The sequence below is a fragment of the Triturus cristatus genome, chromosome 3_2 (assembly GCF_964204655.1).
Source record: "Triturus cristatus chromosome 3_2, aTriCri1.1, whole genome shotgun sequence".
In the NCBI taxonomy this organism is placed as follows: Eukaryota; Metazoa; Chordata; class Amphibia; order Caudata; family Salamandridae; genus Triturus; species Triturus cristatus.
The window spans coordinates 939,225,895-939,245,498 of record NC_140584.1 but is presented as its reverse complement, the minus strand read 5'-3'; the positions used below and the strand labels follow the sequence as shown (position 1 = coordinate 939,245,498).

At 44.9% G+C, this 19,604-nt stretch overlaps 1 protein-coding gene and 1 pseudogene across 4 annotated transcripts in view; both read left to right on the top strand.

Moving 5' to 3' along the window:
• Nucleotides 1-19,604, top strand: part of BCAS3 (BCAS3 microtubule associated cell migration factor) — a 3,636,180-nt gene that overhangs the window by 2,435,326 nt on the left and 1,181,250 nt on the right. For all 4 annotated transcript variants that reach the window (XM_085649432.1, XM_085649434.1, XM_085649433.1 and 1 more), the window contains exon 22: nt 17,574-17,671. In XM_085649432.1, the coding sequence (XP_085505558.1) occupies nt 17,574-17,671 (98 nt within the window). The remainder of the gene's footprint in view (nt 1-17,573; nt 17,672-19,604) is intronic.
• LOC146858844 (ATP synthase F(1) complex subunit gamma, mitochondrial pseudogene) lies at nt 9,485-10,302 on the top strand (annotated as a pseudogene).

Below are 19,604 nucleotides of genomic sequence, written 5' to 3'. Positions count from 1 at the left end.
ACCTTCCCTTGTATTTTGACGAATAAGTCTTCTGGGACCTTGTAGTAGGTATTTTGAAGTATATACAGGAGATTTGGCAGAGTTATCATTTTATACAGTGCAGCCTTGCCCAAAAGCATCAGTGGCAATGTTCTCCAACTTGCTACGTCGTTGTGGAATCCTATCAAGACTCTACGTATGTTGTTCTCTTAACTATCGTCCCTGTTTATGCTCATGTATATACCGAAGTAGGGGGAACCCCCGACAATCCACCCGGAACTGCCCCGGAACATCTTGTAGGTCAAAGTGTCTACCCGCTGGGTATAAGTTAGATATGTTCCAGTTGACTTGTAGCCTGCGTGTGCCTCATATGTGTCAAATATCTGGAAGAGCCCGGGGAGCGTCTGTTGTGGGTTTGTGACATATAGCAAGATATCGTTGGCGTAGATTTATTCATCTCCCAGGGTATTCTTCTTTTCCAGGAAGCCTGTAAGATGTGGGAGTGTATAATGCATGCAAGTGGTTCCAGCACAAGGGCGAATATTAGTGGGGATAGCGGGCATCCCCTGCACGTAACCCTCTCAATAGGAAATTCTGAGGATAATTCTCCATCCAACCTCACTCGGGCCACCGTGTCTGTGTATAGCAGTACCACCTAGGCTCTAAATTTGGGACCGAACTCATATTTCACTAGAACTTGCCGTAGGAATAGCCAGTGGACAGTATCAAATGCCTTCTCAGCATCTAAGGACAGTAGAATGTGAGGACCCTCCCTGTTGTGTATTGTTTCAAGCCAATTGTATAGCCTGCGGAGGTTACCCTATTTTGCAATTCAGAAAAACTTTTCTGCATCGGAAAATAGGGTTAGTATATTAGAAAAAGGGATTTTGCAGTTGAGAACCCTGTGATGTTGCGAATCACAGACTTAGCAACAGCAAAAATCCCTTAGTACATCTGGCTCTAGTCTGCTATTGAAGGAGTAAACAAGGACCCGCTTATAGAACTGTGCTCAAGATGTGTCAGACAATAAGAATTTCTCTTTTTGAGGGGTTTAGCTTAATGCTTACAAAGCTTTGGACCAGAGTGAGTCAGTTGGCTTCAGCAGGATTTGGGTATTTAGATAATTTAAAATGTGTTAAACCAGATTAAGAGAAGCTCGTAAAATTTCTTCGACTATAACTTTAATACACTGAACATTGGCATGATTCTTAATTCTGGGTATCTAAGAGGTTTAAACAACATAGTTAACTATGTTGAGGCATGAGATACACTGCCAGATGTTAGAAAAAAGGAAGATGTAACCCCTTCGGTGCTCATGACGGAATAGTCCAGTCATGAGCACCAGTGCTCCAATGCTCATGACGGAAACATTCCGTCATGAGAAGAGGGGCACTAAATCCCTCGGGATTTCCCTTTTTTTTTATTGGCCTCAGGAGGTTGGGGAAGAGTTTCCCCAACCTCCCGAGGCCAAATTACATTTTCACTGCAATGCCGATCGTGCGCATGGCGCGCTGACGTCATTGCAATGAAAATAAAACTGAAATGAGCCAAAAGGCTAATTTCAGTTTCACTTTCTATGTGCTCAGGGGACTAGCTCAGCCCCCTGAGCACATAGAAAGTCAGGAGAGGTATCGTTGGAAAGGGGATCCCTGCTTGGGGATCGACCCAGGAGGGCGAACCCCAAGCAGGGATCCACCCACTAGGCACCAAGGAGGGGGGAGCGGCCCATTGAGCAAGGGCCTTTGCTTCCCCCATATTATTTTGGGCAAATTTAGTCTTTCTGCCCTCTCTGGGGGGCAGATGGGGCAGTAGCCTCCAATCTGCCCCCGTGGGGGCTGGAAGCCCACTAGACACCAGGGATTTTTGTTTACATTTTATTTAGGGGTGGGGGCTGCCCAATATGGGCATACCAATGCCCCCACCCCTCCCCCCACAAAATTCCAGTCTTTCTGGCCCCCCTGTAGGGCAGATGGGGGCAGTAGCCCCCAATTTGCCCCCTCAAGGGGGCAGAAAGCCCACTAGAAACCAGGGATTTTTTTAATTATGTAAATTAGGGGTGGGGGCTGCCCATTATTGCCACGCCAAAGCTCCCAACCCCCCCTGCACAATAACAGTCTTTCTGTCCCCCCTGGGTGCAGATGGGTGCTGTAGCCCCCAATTTGCACCCCGTGGGGGCAGAAAGCACCCTAGATACCAGGGATTCTTTTTTTTATAGGCCCGGGTGGGGGCTGAAAACTAAAGACTTGCTTCCCCTACAGGAGGAAGATGGAGGCAATAGCCCCTGATCTGCCCCGGGGGTGAAAGGGCAGAAAGCCCACTAAGCGCCAGGGATTTTTTTGTTTTATATAGGTAGGGGTGGGGTTTGCCCAGAATGGGCATGTCAAGGCCCCCACCCTCCAAAAAAAGATGCCACAGCCTTTCTGCCCCCCCCAGGAGGCAGATGGGGGCAGTAGCCCCTGATCTGCCCTGGGGGGGGGGGGGGCAGAAAGTCCACTAGGCGCCAGCGATTATGCTGGCTTTTCTATTAGTAGGGGTGGGGGCTTCCCAGAATGGGCATCCCTATGCCCCCACCCCCAAAAAGAATAGCCACAGTCGTTCTGCCCCCCTTGGGGGCATATCTGGGCAATAGCCCTCTTTTTTCTCCCTCCCCAGGGCGGCAGAAAGCCCACTAGGCACTGAATTTTCTTCAGGATGTGCCTACCTGTGGATTTTGGGCCCTAGCGCAACTGGCACATAGGGAACCTTAGCAAACCTGTACATTTTTTTAAACTAGACACCAAAGGAAATCCAGGATGGGTTGATTTGTGTGCCTCCCACCAGGTTCTGTTACCCAGAATCCCTTGCAAACCTCAAACTTTGTCTAAAACCCACATTTTCCTCACATTTTTGTGGTGGAAAGTTCTGGAATCTGCGTGGAGCCACAGAATTATTATTATTATTATTATTTATTGGGCTTATTGAGCGCGACAGCTACCCAAAAAGGGTTTCCTGGCACCATAAAGGCAAGAGAAAGTCTCAAGAAAGAGACCGGAGCAGGTTACTGGTTGAAAAGCCAGGTCTTAATGGCTTTGCGGAAATGAGTGTAGCGAGTTTCCAAACGGAGAGGTTGGGGGAGGGAGTTCCAGAGCTTGGGGCCTAGAAGGGAGAAGGATCTTCCTCCCATCCTCGCTCGGCGTGTTTTGGGGACACAGAAAAGGCCTTGAGTGGAGGACCTCAGGCATCGAGCAGGCGTGTAAGTGTGCACGAGGGTTTGGAGGTATCCGGGGGCATTGCCCCATTTTATTCTATGCATGAGGCTAAGAGTTTTGAATTTGACCCTATTTTCGATTCTTAACCAGTGGAGCGCTTTAAGGTGACCGGACATGCGTTCACTCCTATTGCATTTGCATAGCAGTCTGGCTGCAGCGTTTTGTACCAGTTGGAGGCGTCGCATGACTGCCTGTGATGCCCCTAAATAGAGGACATTACCGTAATCTAAACGGGAGGTGATTAGTGCGTTGACCACAGTCTTTTGTGTATCGTCCGGGAGCATCCAAATGATTTTTCTGAGCCATCTCAGAATTGTAAAACAGGTAGCTGTGTGGTTGTTGACATGGGGCTCCATAGTTAGGCCATTATCAATGGTAATGCCAAGATTACGGACTTGTTGCGACGGGGTTGGTAAGGGGCCCATTTCAGATGGCCAGTGTCTAGAATTCCAGAGGTTTTGGTTAGGACCCACTATTAAGACCTCTGTTTTGCTGCCGTTGAGTTTAAGCATATTAGTGCTCATCCAGGTGGCGATGTTCATGAGGCCTGTCTGCAGGAGGGAGGGGGAATCGTTGTCACTATTAGAAAGGGAAAATACGATTTGTGAGTCGTCGGCGTATGTGAACATTTTGAGACCAGCTGCTTCAGCAATCTGGGCGAGCGGGGTTACATAGAGGTTAAAAAGCAGGGGGCTTAACACCGATCCTTATAGCACTCCATAGGGGGAAAGATGCACATTAGATGCTGCACTGCTGGAGGAGATTTGAAATGTCCTGAGAGTCAGGAAAGATGCGAACCAGTCTAGTGCATTACCTTTAATGCCCATGTTGGAGAGTGAGGCAAGCAGTATGTTGTGAGAGATGGTGTCGAACGCTGCGCTGAGGTCGAGTAGAATCAGCGCAGCTGAGTCTCCTTTATCGACCAGTAGGCGGAGATTTTCCATCACTCCAAGTAGTGTTGTCTCCGTCGAGAAACCGGGGCGGAAACCCGATTGGGAGGGGTGCAGGATGTCGTTAGCCTCCGCAAACCTTACGAGGTGTTCATGGACATGTTTCTCCAAGATTTTGGAGAAGACGGGCAGGAGGGATATTGGACGGAAGTTTGCCAGGATTTTTGGATCAGCCGATGGTTTCTTGAGTAGAGGTGAGACCATGGCATGTTTCCAGGATGACGGGACCTTAGCCGTGGAGAGGGATAAGTTCAATGTTTGACATATCACGGCAAGTAGTGGGGTGTCCAGGAGTCTGAGTATTGAGATCGGGAGGGGGTCGGCGGGCGAACCAGATTTTACTTTCCCTAAGATGTCTCGCAGACCCTGAACATCGATCCCGGGCCACGCTGTAAGTGGCTCATAGGATGGATGAGGTTGAGAGGAGATGTCCTCTCCGTTAGGGCCGGGGACTTGCACCCTTTTAGCATGAACCTGGTGCTGTTTTAATATCTCCTGGTAGATTGTCTCAATCTTTGTTGTGAAATATTTCGCTAGTTCTTCACACTGGAAACTGTTCAGAGGAAGAGGTTTGGCTGATGTATTACAGCCTGCTAACTCTTTTACAAGGTTAAAAAGAGTCTTAGATTTGTTTGTAGCTTCAGAGATAGATTTGGCTACATAGTTGGCTCTTGCCGTGTTACAGGCTTTATGATAAAGCTTGAGCTCGTTTCTATAGTTCGAGCTGGCAACCGGGGAGTAATCTTTCCTCCAAAGGCGTTCTAGGCGTTTGCATTTGGATTTTGTAGCCTTCAGTTGCTCATTATACCATAAGGCAGGGGAGTTATGAAGGGTGGATTTTTTGTGAGCTTGGGGCAGGCAAATGTCTAGGGCACCTAGGCGCCATTTGTTAATTTTGGTGGCTACGATCTCTGTCTTCGGTGTCAAATATTTCATCCAGAGGGGCAGCGATTAGACGGACGCGAATTGGTTTATGTCCAGTTTTTTCCAATTTCTTGTGAAGGACTTGCTTGTCCCGCTCGGAACGCTAGAAGTCGTATGATCATCCACGTTGAATTTTATTAGGAAGTGGTCTGACCAATCTAGGGGCAGAGCAGGCTGGCAGTGTAGCAGGGGAAGGCTGGAAAAAATAGGGTCCAGGAGGTGGCCCCCTTTGTGTGTTGGGCCCGAGTTCCATAAGGTGAGGTTCATGGCGGCCAGGTCATGAACTAAATTGTTTCCTGGTTTGTTTGTTGGGTCGTCGAAATGAATGTTCAGGTCGCCTACGATAGATAGGTTGTTGTAGTTTACCCTTACTGAAGCGGTCCAATCCACTAGTTGGGTGGCCCAAGGTTGTATAGGGCCAGGTGGACGGTAAATCAGGAGACCTGTGAAGGTGAAATTCGGGTGGAGTTGGAGTTTAAAAAGGGCCATCTTACAGGCGGTTAAGGGAATGGGTTCCAAAGTACATTGCAGCGATTTTTTGAAGATGACTGCTATCCAACCTCCAATGCCGGTGGTTCGGTCTTTTCGGATGATGGCATAATTCGATGGTAGGGCTTCAGCAATGTCTGGGCCAGAGCTGACGTGTAGCCATGTCTCAGTGAGGAAAAGGGCGTCTAGTGAGTTGTCGGACAGAAGGTCAAATATGTCTCTTTTGTGTTTGCTGAGTGACCTGCAGTTCAGGCTACCAAGACGCCATGTGTGTGCCGACTTACGGCCATTGGATCCGGGCCGACAGAGCTGCGGGACGTCAAGTTGAAAGTTGCATGCAGGGCATGCAATACAGGTGTTCCTATAGTTGTGTAAGATTTCACAGTTATGTTTAACAGGGGGTCGCAGTGAATGTAGCAGCTCAGGCGTATAGATGTTAACTATACTGGAGTTTCCTCCAGGGGTTACGGGCCCTGGGCCCGGCCTGGCGCGGACGGGCGCAGACGGGCTTTCGTTTGGCGCGCCTTCGGCGCGCAAACGGCACTCCCGCTGCGCTCGTCCACTGCGCCTCCGGAAGATGCACATTTTTATACAGAAAGGGAGAGGGTCGGTGTGGGCGTGCCTCAGGAGATTCAGTGCTTTAAGTGGCGCTTGCAATCAGCGTCCTTAAATAGTGGAGTCAGGGGGCGTGGCCTCTCGTAAGGGGCGTGGCCTGTGGGCTCGCCGGGAATGGCGGCAAAGGACTTTAGGGTTTGTCCCGCGGCAGCGCTAATATCCGCTGCGCGGGTGTGCCAGGAGCGTGGTAGAGCCCCGAAAACAGAGTGCACGTAGGATTAAAAACAATATAATCGTGACACTCAAATTTAAAAAAATGTGCTTTTGCGGTCGTGCTCCCGGCTTCCGCCTCAGGAGATTCAGTGCTTTAAGTGGCGCTTGCAATCAGCGTCCTTAAATAGTGGAGTCAGGGGGCGTGGCCTCTCGTAAGGGGCGTGGCCTGTGGGCTCGCCGGGAATGGCGGCAAAGGACTTTGGGGTTTGTCCCGCGGCAGCGCTAATATCCGCTGCGCGGGTGCGACAGGAGCGTGGTAAAGCCCCGAAAACAGAGTGCAGGTAGGATTAAAAACAATATAATCGTGACACTCAAATTTGAAAAAATGTGCTTTTGCGGTCGTGCTCCCGGCTTCCGCCTCAGGAGATTCAGATTCAGTGCTTTAAGTGGCGCTTGCAATCAGCGTCCTTAAATAGTGGAGTCAGGGGGCGTGGCCTCTCATAAGGGGCGTGGCCTGTGGGCTCGCCGGGAATGGCGGCAAAGGACTTTGGGGTTTGTCCCACGGCAGCGCTAATATCCGCTGCGCGGGTGCGACAGGAGCGTGGTAAAGCCCCGAAAACAGAGTGCAGGTAGGATTAAAAACAATATAATCGTGACACTCAAATTTTAAAAAATGTGCTTTTGCGGTCGTGCTCCCGGCTTCGCCTCAGGAGATTCAGTGCTGAAAGTGGCGCTTGCAATCAGCGTCCTTAAATAGTGGAGTCAGGGGGCGTGGCCTCTCGTAAGGGGCGTGGCCTGTGGGCTCGCCGTGAATGGCGGCAAAGGACTTTGGGGTTTGTCCCGCGGCAGCGCTAATATCCGCTGCGCGGGTGTGACAGGAGCGTGGTAGAGCCCCGAAAACAGAGTGCAGGTAGGATTAAAAACATTGTGGGTAAGAAAACTTTGGTGGATCCACGCAAGCCATATCTCCCTGGAATCCCCTGGGTGTCTAGTTATTAGAAATGTGTGGGTTTGGTAGGTTTCCTTAGTTGGCCGACGAGCACGGGGCCAAAAACCCAGGTGACCCCCCTTGCAAAACCAGGTCGTTTTGTGATAAGCAATTTTGATGTCGCCTCAATAGGTTTTGGGACCTTGCCTGTTGCGGGTACTTGGGCCTCCCACACAAGTGTGGCACCATTTTTATCGGGAGACCTGGGGGAGCGCTCGGTGGTAGGAAATTTGTGTCAGCCCGGTGAGGCCACAACTTTCCCACACAAAAATGTATGGAAAAATTGATTCTTTCAGCTAAATTTGAGGTTTGCAGGGGGTTCTGGGTAAGAAAACGTTGGGGGATCCACGCAAGCCATACCTCCCTGGTATCCCCCGGGTGTCTAGTTTTAAAAAATTTATAGGTTTGCTAGGTTTCCCTAGGTGCCGGCAGAGCTAGGGCTAAAAAAATACAGCTAGGCACTTTGAAAAAAAAGGGTCGTTTTTCACTGTGAAAATGTGGTGTGTCAACCTTGCGTTTTGGGTCATTTCCTGTCGCGGGCACTAAGCCTACCCACACAAGTGAAGTACCAATTTTCTCGGAAGACTTTGGGGAACGCGGGGTGGGTGGAATTTTGTAGATCCACGCAGATTCCAGAACTTTCCAACACAGAAATGTGAGGAAAATGTGTTTTTTTGACAATTATTTAGGTTTGCAAGGGATTCTGGGTAACCGAGCCTCGTGAGAGCCAGTCAAATCACCCCGTCCTGGATTTCCCTGGGTGTCTAGTTTTCAAAAATGTATAGGTTTGCTAGGTTTTCCTAGATGCAGGCAGAGCTAGAGTTGAAAAACAACAGCTAGGCACTTTGCAAAAAAAGGGTCAGTTTTCACTGCGAAAATATGGTGTGTCCACGTTGCGTTTTGAGCTGTTTCTTGTCGTGGGCACAAGGCCTACCCACACAAGTGAGGTGCCATTTATATCAGGAGACTTAAAGTAACACAGAATTGTAGAGCAACTGTTATTATCTATTGACTTTCGATGTATTTCTGCCTTCCAAATGAAAGACAATGCTAGTACTCCCAATTTCGGAAATGTGCAAATATCTACTGTTTCTAAACTCTATATTTTGTTCCCACTTCAGAAATACATAGGTGTCTTTCATACCAATTTTTCCATGTATACATTTTTACCAAAATAATTGCTACATACCCCGTACATAATAAAAAATCATTGCAAGACTCTGCTCAGTTATTGGCTCTGGGTTCGTCGGGTTCTTGGTGAACCTACAAGTCCTATATATCCCCACAACCAGAAAGATCCAGCAAATGTACCGGTATATTGTTTTCAAACAACGGCCATAATTAAAAGAAGTTACAGGTGAAAACGTTGACACAAATGGCTGTTTTTTTCAACGAATTTTCAATTTTTCCTATATTTTACTGTTAATTTCTATGAAGAAACCTTGAAAGATCGACACAAATGACCCCTTGCTGAATGCAGAATTTTGTCTACTTTCCTAAAATGTTTAGTTTTCCAGGATCCATTATTGCTTTCATACCCATTTCTACCATTAACTGGAAGTAGGTTGAAAGCACAAAAAATAGGCTATGTCCCAGAAAAATGCCAAAACTGTGTAAAAGATTTTGGTTTTCTGACAAAAGTCTGCTTGTCCTTGAAAGCTGGGAAGATGGTGATTTCAGCACCACAACCCCTTTTTTGATACCATTTGCAGGGAAAAAAACAGACGCTTTCATCTGTAGCCTTTTTTTCCAAACAAAAACAAAATTTAGCTGTATTTTGGCTAATTTCTGGGTACCCTCCAGGGGAATCCACAAACCCTGGGTACCTTTAGAATCCCCATGATGTTGGAAAAAAAGGATGCAAATTTGGCGTGGATACCTCATGTGGTCAAAAAGTTACAGGGGCCTAAGTTCGAACTACCCCAAATAGCCAAAAAAAGCCTTAGCACAATGGGGGTAAAGGCCTAGCAGTGAAGGGGTTAATCAGGTTTGAAAGGATGGAATGTTGATAATAGGTGAAATTTCTTTTAGAAAGGTAATTAACTCGCTCTGTCAGCACCTGATCTGTCGGCGAAGCCTGACCTTGATCGGAGTCACCATGTTCTCTCGTCCAGTGTCTTGGTTTGCAAGTGCAATGGGGCCAAGTAAGAAATATGGGAACCTTAAAGGAAATTACAAGACTTTTGAAGTTCATCAAGAGCACTCAGAAAATTCCCAAGTCAATACACTAAAGCTGAGAGAGCTCTGAAACCTTCCAGGGTGTATGGAACTGATGCACTTGCTTTGTATGAGAAAGCAGAGATAAAGGCCCCCGAAGACAAGAAAAAGCATCCTGTCATTGGCGTTTCCTTCGATCGTGGCCTCTGCGGTGCTGTTCACTCCTCTGTCGCAAAATCCATCAAAAATGAGATTTCTGCCTTTTTGCAGTACTGGGAAGGAAGCCCTGATTGTGGGAGTTGCAGACAAGCTGAGCGGTATTCTTCAGAGAACTCACAGGGATCACATTTTGCTGATGTTTAAAGATGTTGGCAGAAAGCCACCCACTTTTGGAGATGCATCTATTATCGCCACAGAACTCTAAAATTGCAGATATGAGTTTGATCAAGGATCTGACATCTATAACCACTTCAGGTCTGTCATCTCCTACAAGACGGAGGAAAAAACAATCTTCTCCCTTGACACAGTTTCAGGTTCTGAAAGCATTATTATCAATGACGACATTGATGCTGATATACTCTGAAACTGCCAAGACTTCACATTGGCCAACATCATCTTCTGCGCGTTGAAGGAGTCCACTACCAGTGAGCAGAGTGCAAGAATGACTGCAGGGGACAATGCCACCAAGAATGCCTCTGAGATGATTGACAAGCTGACTTTAACTTACAACCATACCCGTCAAGCTGTTATCACCAAAGAGTTGATTGAGATCATTTCTGGCGCGGCAGCACTAAACTGAGCTAAGAAAGATGTCCAGTCATAAGATAGGGCAGTTGACTGCAGATATTCAAGTTCCACCTCCATGTCTTGCTTCAGACTGATCCATCACCATATGAGGATTTTTTGGGAAAAGGATTAAGTATATTTTGTTAATTATATTACAATAAACATCTTAGACCGAGAAAAAAAGAAAGGTAATTAACTCAAGAAAGTGATGTCTTCCTTGTGCCAATTCTCCGCTTAATCTACCTCCCTGTCGCCCTTTTACATTACCCCCTTACCCTCTACACGCCTTGAACCAACGGATGTAACTTGTAATTGACGTACCTTCTGTAACAATGTGTAACTTGTAACCTATGTAACTCTCCTCATGTAAAGCGCTCCGATACCTCCGGGTCTAGCCAGCGCTATATAAAACTCAAGTAAAAAAAAAAAATCAGAGTAATCTAGCTGCTTGATCAAGATACCCCTAAAAACTGTGTTGAATTAGGCAGAAAGGTGATGCAAAATAAGAACTCCTAGAAAAGTATGTCCACGATACAAGACTTGGCTCTGTCTCATGATCTAGTGGGACGTTTGATCGAACCGGGACCCTCAATGAGCAGCTGGAGTTGGCAAATGGCTGCAGGTTCAAGTAGCTGAGCAGGGAACTGCAAGTGGCTGTTGTCCTGCAATTAAGCAAGCAAATCCAGAAATGACTTTGTAGTTAATAGTTAGCTAATATCTTTCAAAGACTGGCAGGAGCAGACCAGAGGTGAGTAAATCATTTAGGATATGAAACTACCAGACCGGGCTGGGTTGACAATGCCTTGCACATGGAGAGAGGGCAATCGCTCAAAGAAGAGCCAGATATTTACATCCTTTCATTTAAAGTAACCCATGTATGGTATGGGTATTTACATAGTAATTACTGTCTCTGACATGGTTCTGAAGCACTCTGCATACGGATAGCATGCCACTTCATGGAAGCCCAATATTGGTGATTAATCAGAAGGCAAGTCAAGGCTTGCAGTGAGTTATGCATTTTTTATTTGGTGCCATGCAACCTTGAATTACTGTTTGTAGGAAACGGCCTTTTAACATGGTCACTCTGGATTTTTTGGGGCCTTTTCCTGGCCCTTATATTTTTGCTGCCTTAAGAACTCTGTGCCATTTCTCCCTGTTAATCAATAGTAAAGTGCCTGTACTCCCCCACAGTTGTAGCACAACAAGCTACAAGAGGACTTTTCCTGGAAGTACTCAGCTGACCACTGACAACTGGACCTTAACTGTACCCTCCTGCTGGCATCTGCCTGAGTCCCTGTGAGTAAAATTTCTTACATTGTTTTCATGCAGATTAGTGTGAGATTGTGTAGTTTCCATATATAGGCCCTCATTACAATGTAGATGCCAATAGATGGCAACTGACAAGCCGTCGGTTACGGTCCGACCAACATTGGGTGCCACAGTTCGACCACCGCATTAGGATGCTTGGCGGTCAGAGGCAGCTGCTGAGGGACCGACCAACGATTCCGGCGGGCTCAAGGAGCCCGTCCGACTGTTGGTCGGAATGTAATTCCCTACAATACGAGTGTTGCTGCTCAGGCACCGCCATAGGGATTACGATGTTCCTTTCAGACAGCCTTTCAATGGCGGTCTGAATGCCATTGAAGGCTGTCGGAAACAGACTTTGGGGGCCCGTAGCAGGGCCCCAACCCTCCGCAGCCTCAAACATCCATACCCCGTAAGCCAGACACCACATTGTGCGTGGCACATGGTGCATGGATGCTTGCAAAAATCAATTTTCCCAATGCGGCTTGTGCTGCGGCCCTTTTCCGGCCGCTGCAAAAGCCGCAATTAAAAAAATGTGTGTTTCCGTCCACCTCATGGACGGTTGCATCCTAATTCGTCAGATGGAACCACCGACTACTAGACGGTCGGTTTCCATTCCAACATGATGCAGGACGGATGCTCGTTCAACCGGCATCGTAATCAGGGCCATAAGGTTGAGTTCATGTATTTGAAGAGGACGCTACACCCTATTAGTAACTTTGTCGTGCATATGTATTATATATTGCCATACTGTCTGTAGTCATGCGTATCACTAATCCTTTGTAATGACTTTTAAACAAGGTTTTTCACACCATTATTTTGAGATACTATTTTTATATAGTAATATACACATTTATAATAAGGTGTGATTTTAGTCTATTGAGTATGGATATTTACATTTCTAGTATAGGATTGTGTTTGATGGGACAGCAAAGCTGTTATTTAGGGAGAAAGAATTCATAATATTTTGTAGTTCAAGCATACTGCAGTAGTATCTTATTTAAAACTGATATGCAGGGTGTTAACTTATGCAGTAATGATTTTACGTTTTATGAGATGGCTGTGAAAATTGTTTATTAGGAGCAAACAGTGGGAAATCCCAGATTGTTAATGGTTCTTTTTTAAACATTTACTTATACCTATTATTACATGATTAGAATTATATCAATTGTTTCTCCTCTGGTTGGCATTGTCACTAAGAGTGAGGTTCTTGTAGTCTTTTCTGTCCTGTTTGTTTGAAACTTATGGGCTGTCCTTTGGTCTCAGTTGTGGGTATTGGGTAATTTTCTTGTACTAAATAGGATTTTGTGGTTCTTATCTTGCAGATTGTTTAGCCGAGTAATAGTAGTTTAGTATCTTTAGTAGATTCTGGTGGGGGAAAGCTAATACTTCACCATCTCCTTAAATGGTTATCAGTGGCTTCTATTCTTGCTGAAATTGAAATCCGTAATTTTATGTCTTGGATGCAAAAGAATGCCCCACCAATTGTTTTTTTCCGATATGGTGGAGTAATTATTAGGATGCTAATCTGGAAACTGTGTCCATTTTTTGTATCTCTTAAACTTCATCTTAAAGAAAATTGGACCTTTTCCATTTATTCCCCTAAGTGTATTATAAAGTATTTTGAAAGCAGATTTTCTTGCAACAGGAAGACAGTGAAAGTCCTTCAACACTAGGAAGATGTGGTCTGAGGGCTTTATATGTAAGAGTTGTCTTCGCACTGCATTCTGGATCCTTTTGTGGTATTTCATAGCTGTAGTTGGTGGTCCTTTGTAATAAGCTATTGACATAATCTATTCAGTATGATCAAGGAAGTAGTTGCCTGGATCTTCTGAGGACATCTGCTATGTGGAATGACATGCTAGAGTATCTGCATGATATGAAATGTTGATTTGCGTACTAGGTTAACTTGAAGGTTCATAGTAGGAGCAGAGTCCCTGATAATTCCTAGGTTTCTTCCGGTGAAGCTGTTGGTAGTGCTCCTATAGTTCTTCTGGCCAAATTGTCAATGGATCCAAATTTTTCCATCCCCCACATGTTTAAATCTTAGTTTTTGATGCATTAAGTTAAGATCACTCTTTATCATTCAGTGGTTAATGGCTCTGAGGCAGTCACCTAGATTTCAAACTTGACAGTCATTAGGGTTTTCCACTTTAAGTATTATCTGGGTATCATTAGCATACTTACAACATGCAACGTGAACTATGGTTAAGTGTCAGGAATTTATCTGATATATTTATATAAATGAGTTATTTTTTTAGGTAAAATTAAAATGTTGTCAAGTTACTGAGATAGATGTAGGAGTGACTGTGAAGATTCTGGCTTGCATCATTCTTCCAGAATTTTGGAATTATATTTTTGCTCTGATGAGGCAGGAAGAAGCAGTGTAATAGATCATATTTCAGGCCTGTGATGAGGAGATGGAGCACCAACCAAAGGTATGTTATTGATTTCCTCCACCAGTCTGGGCTTTCTAAGCTGCACAGTTGGCCTAAAAAATTTGACCATATGTTCTCTTAAAGATATTCATTTAGTTGAAATGCACTATTTAAGGGGTATCAAAAATGTTATTTTGAAATGTTGTTCACCTGGTTCTAAACATTTGGCAATCATGCCATAAAAAAGCTCTAGGCCTAAAAGTGTTGTAAATCTGACCCTAAAAAGCTACAAAAATGTTCCCATCCCTACTTCCCCGTACTTTCAATTGGACTAAAAGAGCTTCAGACCTTGAATAGAGCATGCTGCATTGGACCACAGAATGATGCTTATCTAGAATACCCTTCTGGAGTTCACAACCTTATATATGTTGCCGTTTCCTCCTGCTTTTTCACCTCTTGGTGAAGAGGAAAGTGCATGTTTTCTAAAACATTCTTACCTTAAAAAATGAATTGCAGTGCTACTGCTCCAGTCTACCCTTCCTCCAAAAGAATAACAAAACTCGTCCAATAAGCGCCCTCAACTACAAAATATTTCTCCTTCAATAAAACCTGTACTTTGCAACCACAATGATTACCTGGAAACGTCATCACCGCTGCATGGTTTATGTCCCCTAGAAGTAACTCTCTTGTTAATGCACCTTCCTTGCGAACATGCAATGCCTTTTGGGTTTCTTGTATACCCGGCATCATCTGTGCGCCTTTGACCAAAGTATTTTCTTTTGTCCTCTCATTCGCACACCCCTTCAGTATGATGCTGTGCTCTGTAGAAAGCCGTTACTTTCATCCTCCTTCTGTGGTTCATAGGCCATGCATGTGCCACCTTCGGGCTTCATATTTTTGGAGGCCCCAAGGTATCGGCTAGATACCTGCATTCTCAAGGGGGTCACTCTGAAGATACTGAAAAGTATGCTGGCTTCAGATTCCATCTTCGTCATCTCGCTTATAAACTGTTACTTCAAAGCTTTTCCACTCCTGTTTCTGATTAGCTTGAGTTTTACAACATTGCCTATGCATTGTACTATTCACAATCACTTACAAAACAATTTTTCATCATTTCATTCTAGAAATTACCTTTCCCAGCATCATTACAAATCTACACACATCGAATTGGTGACCCTTCATCTCTTAATCACAAAAAATGAATTTATCTCAGCAAATGACCAGGCGCCTGTTGATTGGTCCAATTAACTCTTGATTCCTTTTGCAGTATTCCTCAATCATCTGTGGCCTAACGAAAATAAAAGATTTATGGTGTAGAGACGCTAAGAATCTTGATCTGAACCTCCTGCGGCTCTAAACTGCCTTTCTCCTATTAGCACCAACATTGATGTCAATGTCCCCACCAATAGTCTCAGCGCTGCTCTGGATATCTAGCCCCTCTTAATAGTAAGCAGAAAAGATCCAAATCTTCTGCCCCCTGTTTTTAAAGGGTTATTTGAGGAATGTGACTCTTTGAGACTGATTAAAAGCAAAACGAAACGATCACCCTCCCCATCTCAATTGGAAACCCTCAGGGCAGCCAAAAGAAGGTATAAGAATGACTTCTATAAACATCTACAAAGCCAAAGCTACAGATATAACATCCCTGATAACTGCCCAGAACAATTCTTTGATATAGTCAAAGCTGCCAACAACCCTTTCCATCCCCTAAAATTGAAGACCCAAGGCCACGTCTGATTAGTCTACTCAATAGAATTAACTGTATCCTACTCTCAGAAAGACTTCAGTCTTTTGTGCAAAGGTAAGACCAAATGGTAATTTTTAACCCTTTCTCTAAAAGTGATCTAGTAAAAATCATAACCAAAGTCGAACCCTCAAAACGCTTCCTGGACACTGTTCTGTGGAATGCAGCCAAAGGCTTGACACCACATCATATACCTCATAAAACCAACCAGATTATCCTCCGTCTTGCTCAAAGATGGGTCCCCAGTTTTCGAAACATTTGCCAAAGCCACTCCTTTACTGAAAAAAACACACCAAGGGATCTAAACATTTTTGACCTGTCTCAAGTCTGTCCTTTCTAACAAAAGTGCTTGAGAATTGTGTTGCCACACAACACACTTAAAGCATTGCGGATAACTATCCCTTTGATGAGTTTCAGTCCCACTTTAGAAAAGGCAGTAGTACGTAACTGCACTGCTTTAGGTAGCGATAATGCACTCTGCATCCTAGATGATGGCAGCTGTATGGCATTGAAGACATAGGGCCTGATTTAGAGATTGGTGGGTGGCCTGCAGTCCACCGGGAGTGGACATAACCTCTGAAGGCATTGAATGTTTTCTGAGTGCCTGCCGTGTTTCTGCTTGAGTTTTTCTGTAAAACAAAAGGCTAATGACCCTGAGACGGTGTGCGCCCTTTTTTCTTTTCTAGATCACCAGGCTTTTACTGGCAGTCAAGAGGAGAAACAAAAGTACATGAGACTACTCTAAATAGGTCGGACAATGTGATGTTCTTACACCAAGAGCCCTGAGTCCATCGGGCAATCAGTGAAAGGTTTCCACTTGCGGGAGCACCACCGGCAAAAACATTGATGGCTTTCTCTACTTTACACAGAGCGGACGGGCTGTCAGTTTGGAGGACAGGGTACTCCACCACATTTATGGCAGAGTACCCCAGTGGCTAAACTCTGAAGCAGGCCCATGGCCCCCAACTAGTTCGTCTATTAATCAAACATGTTCAATATATCAAAATTGACAATAATTCTCCAGCCCTGTCTCAATGACACAATAGTTCCGATAAGGTTGATACTCATTCCTATCCTTTTCACTTCTATATCGAACCCCTTGGAGTCCTTCTCAAATGTTAAGGGGTGCTATATTGTCAAAATTATGACAATACTGAAGTCTATCCCAAGGTCAGTTCATCTGAGAGCATTCAGTTTCTACCCAAAAAATGCAAAAGGTACAAGACGAAATGACCTTATACCACCTAAAACTCAATCCAATTAAAACAGAATTTCTTTCAATCTCACCCATTCGTTTGAGTTTACCAGTACAATCCTCTGGGCCATGTTTTTACTGTATAGAACTGCACAAATAAATAAATGACAAATTGTTCACATCTCCTTGAATTGTAATTTTAATAAGCAATTGACCCTCAGTGTGAGTGACATGTCAATTCCGATGGGTCCCGGTAATGACAGTTGCTATTTCTAAAGGAATTAGGAGGTTCACAAAGAAACAATGTGGATCCGTTTACTCCCTTGAGTAGATTTTAGATGGTGAAAGCAGAAAACTGTTGAACTGTCCATGTGAAAGTCTGGGGCAAAACAAATAATTACAGGGATAATTGGATTAAAAATACTGACTCCCTCCTGTAATTGCTTATTCCTCGGTTGAACCTAAGGATTCCTTCTGTAATCCCTGTTCACTTTACCCCTGTAGTTATTGGTAGCCCCAGTATTGCTTATCCTTGGGCAGGGGTGGATTTAACTGTTCAAACTCTGAGGGCACAATAAAGAGGACAATAGTATTGTATGCTAGAAATGAAAAATGAGTAGTCATATTGCGAACACTGAATGATGTATCATTTACGCTTGCAGGATTCAACCAGTTCGGTCCGAGCCTGTGAGCATGCCCGGATCATCATGTCCTGCGACAGACCATCGAGTTGCATCCACCGTCATTGACTCCGGGTCAGGTAGGAAGCTCGTTGGGAGGATCTGAGACATGAAATACTGTTGTACATTTTCTGTTCTCTAGGAAACCTGCGGCAGGTCTGCTACATATGTTGCAGAATGAATCTAACCAAGGCATCAAGTCTGCAGTTCCAATAACTTGTTTCTTTCTTTAACACTTCTGAGGTGGGGTGGTAAGAAGTCTGTAGTCTAGTATAGTTACAGCTGACAAACAGTGGCAGTGTTAACTGAGAGCAGTTGCAAGCATTCGAAAATAAAACAATCTGTGGTCTTGCAAGGGCACAAAAATTACCACCATTTATAGAAGAATGAATTGTCTCAAAACACTCCTCCAAATATTATCACTCTGTTTTCCCACTGATGCACCTCATGCCTGCCATGTTGTGTTTGGGATTTTCTTGTACCCAGAGACGTTTCAAGGTATGGGTAAAGTGGGCAATTGGCCCGGGCCCCCACTTTCCAAAGGGATCTCCTGGGAAAGTAAACTTTCTCTTTATTTATCTTACCGTGGTCTATTTCCATATAACAGCCTCTCTCCTCTCTGCCTACCTCCACGTTTTGGTCCCTCCACTTGCTTTTCCCAGTGGTATCTTATGAATTTTGTAGCGCCCTGGAAAGACCTATTTCACCTGATTTTGTGTGAACCCCATTGCTGAAAGCTTTTTTGGCATCATGTAAGCTTCACTCAGCAGAAAATGGGCAGTCAAATTACAGAGGCTCCAAATGATGTCTTGCCCAAACTGAAAAGGCTTTAAGACGACACTGCTTGTACCGGTGGCGACCACAAAGGCTAGCCTTTTAACAAAGCACGAGACAGAGATAGTTCCAGGCGTGAACCTCCTGAACAGATTCCTTTAGTATGTCACATTTTGCGTCTTTGGTGTGAAGCCCAGTCTTAAAGTTTAATGAATGAAAGCAACATGCCTCTCTGGGTAAGTGTTCTGTCACTAATGCAAAATATCAAACACCTCCTGAGATGCCCAGTATTAGACAGTTAGGAAAACTAGAATGTTTCCTGGATTGTACGAAGGAGGGAAGTTTGTAGAACTGCCTCTGAGTGTTGGAGCCCAAGTCCACCAGATCAGCACCTGTATCACAGCACAGTACCGCAGACACTTGAGCGGAGTATGGGATGCTGAGAAATTACAATCTTGAGACAATGATGACCACTCTAGAGCAGGACATAGAAATACCAAGATGGCGACACAATGCACAACATATTACTGTGTAAGAAGAACAAAAAAACAAAACCAGTCTGACAGGACGCTTAACTGAAAGACTTGACAGGGTCCATTCACAGTGTTTGCTGAAGACAGCTAATGTTAACTCTGCATTTAAGGTCTAGATGGGTGTGCCGGAAAGAAGGAGCAGGGAACCCATGGGAATATCAGAGGGAAAAACCTCATCAGATCACACAGTTTTATTAAACAAGTAAGAGTGGTTATTGCATAAAGGCCATCATGATGTCAGGAGCGTGCAAATCAAGAAAACGGGTAGCACGGTTTCTGCACAAGGGACAAGACAGCACCAAGAACACGTATTCATGTGATACATGTCTCTGTGGAGGCAATTGGAATATCCAGTTTCCAGAATAGGAATGTAGTATTTGGTTTAGGAGCTGCATCAAGACAAAGACAGCCAAACTATATTCAGGAGTCCAAGAAAGTCAGGAATAAAGTGCACTGCTTCCCAGAGATGGTTTTCTCCACGAATCAGACATGCAAGAGTATCCGCACTGGTTTTCATTCGTAGATGAGATACAAATTGGTGAAGCAAAACAATGTTCTTAACTCTTACTGTGGCTTCAGACCCTCTTAATGGGCCATTTGAGAGCACCTTAAAGGGGCGTCCTCCTCCAGCCTCGGGTCTGATTGGCTGCTGCCTCCGCCTGGCTCAGGCAATTCATATTTCTAGAATGCATCATGCCAGCAAGGT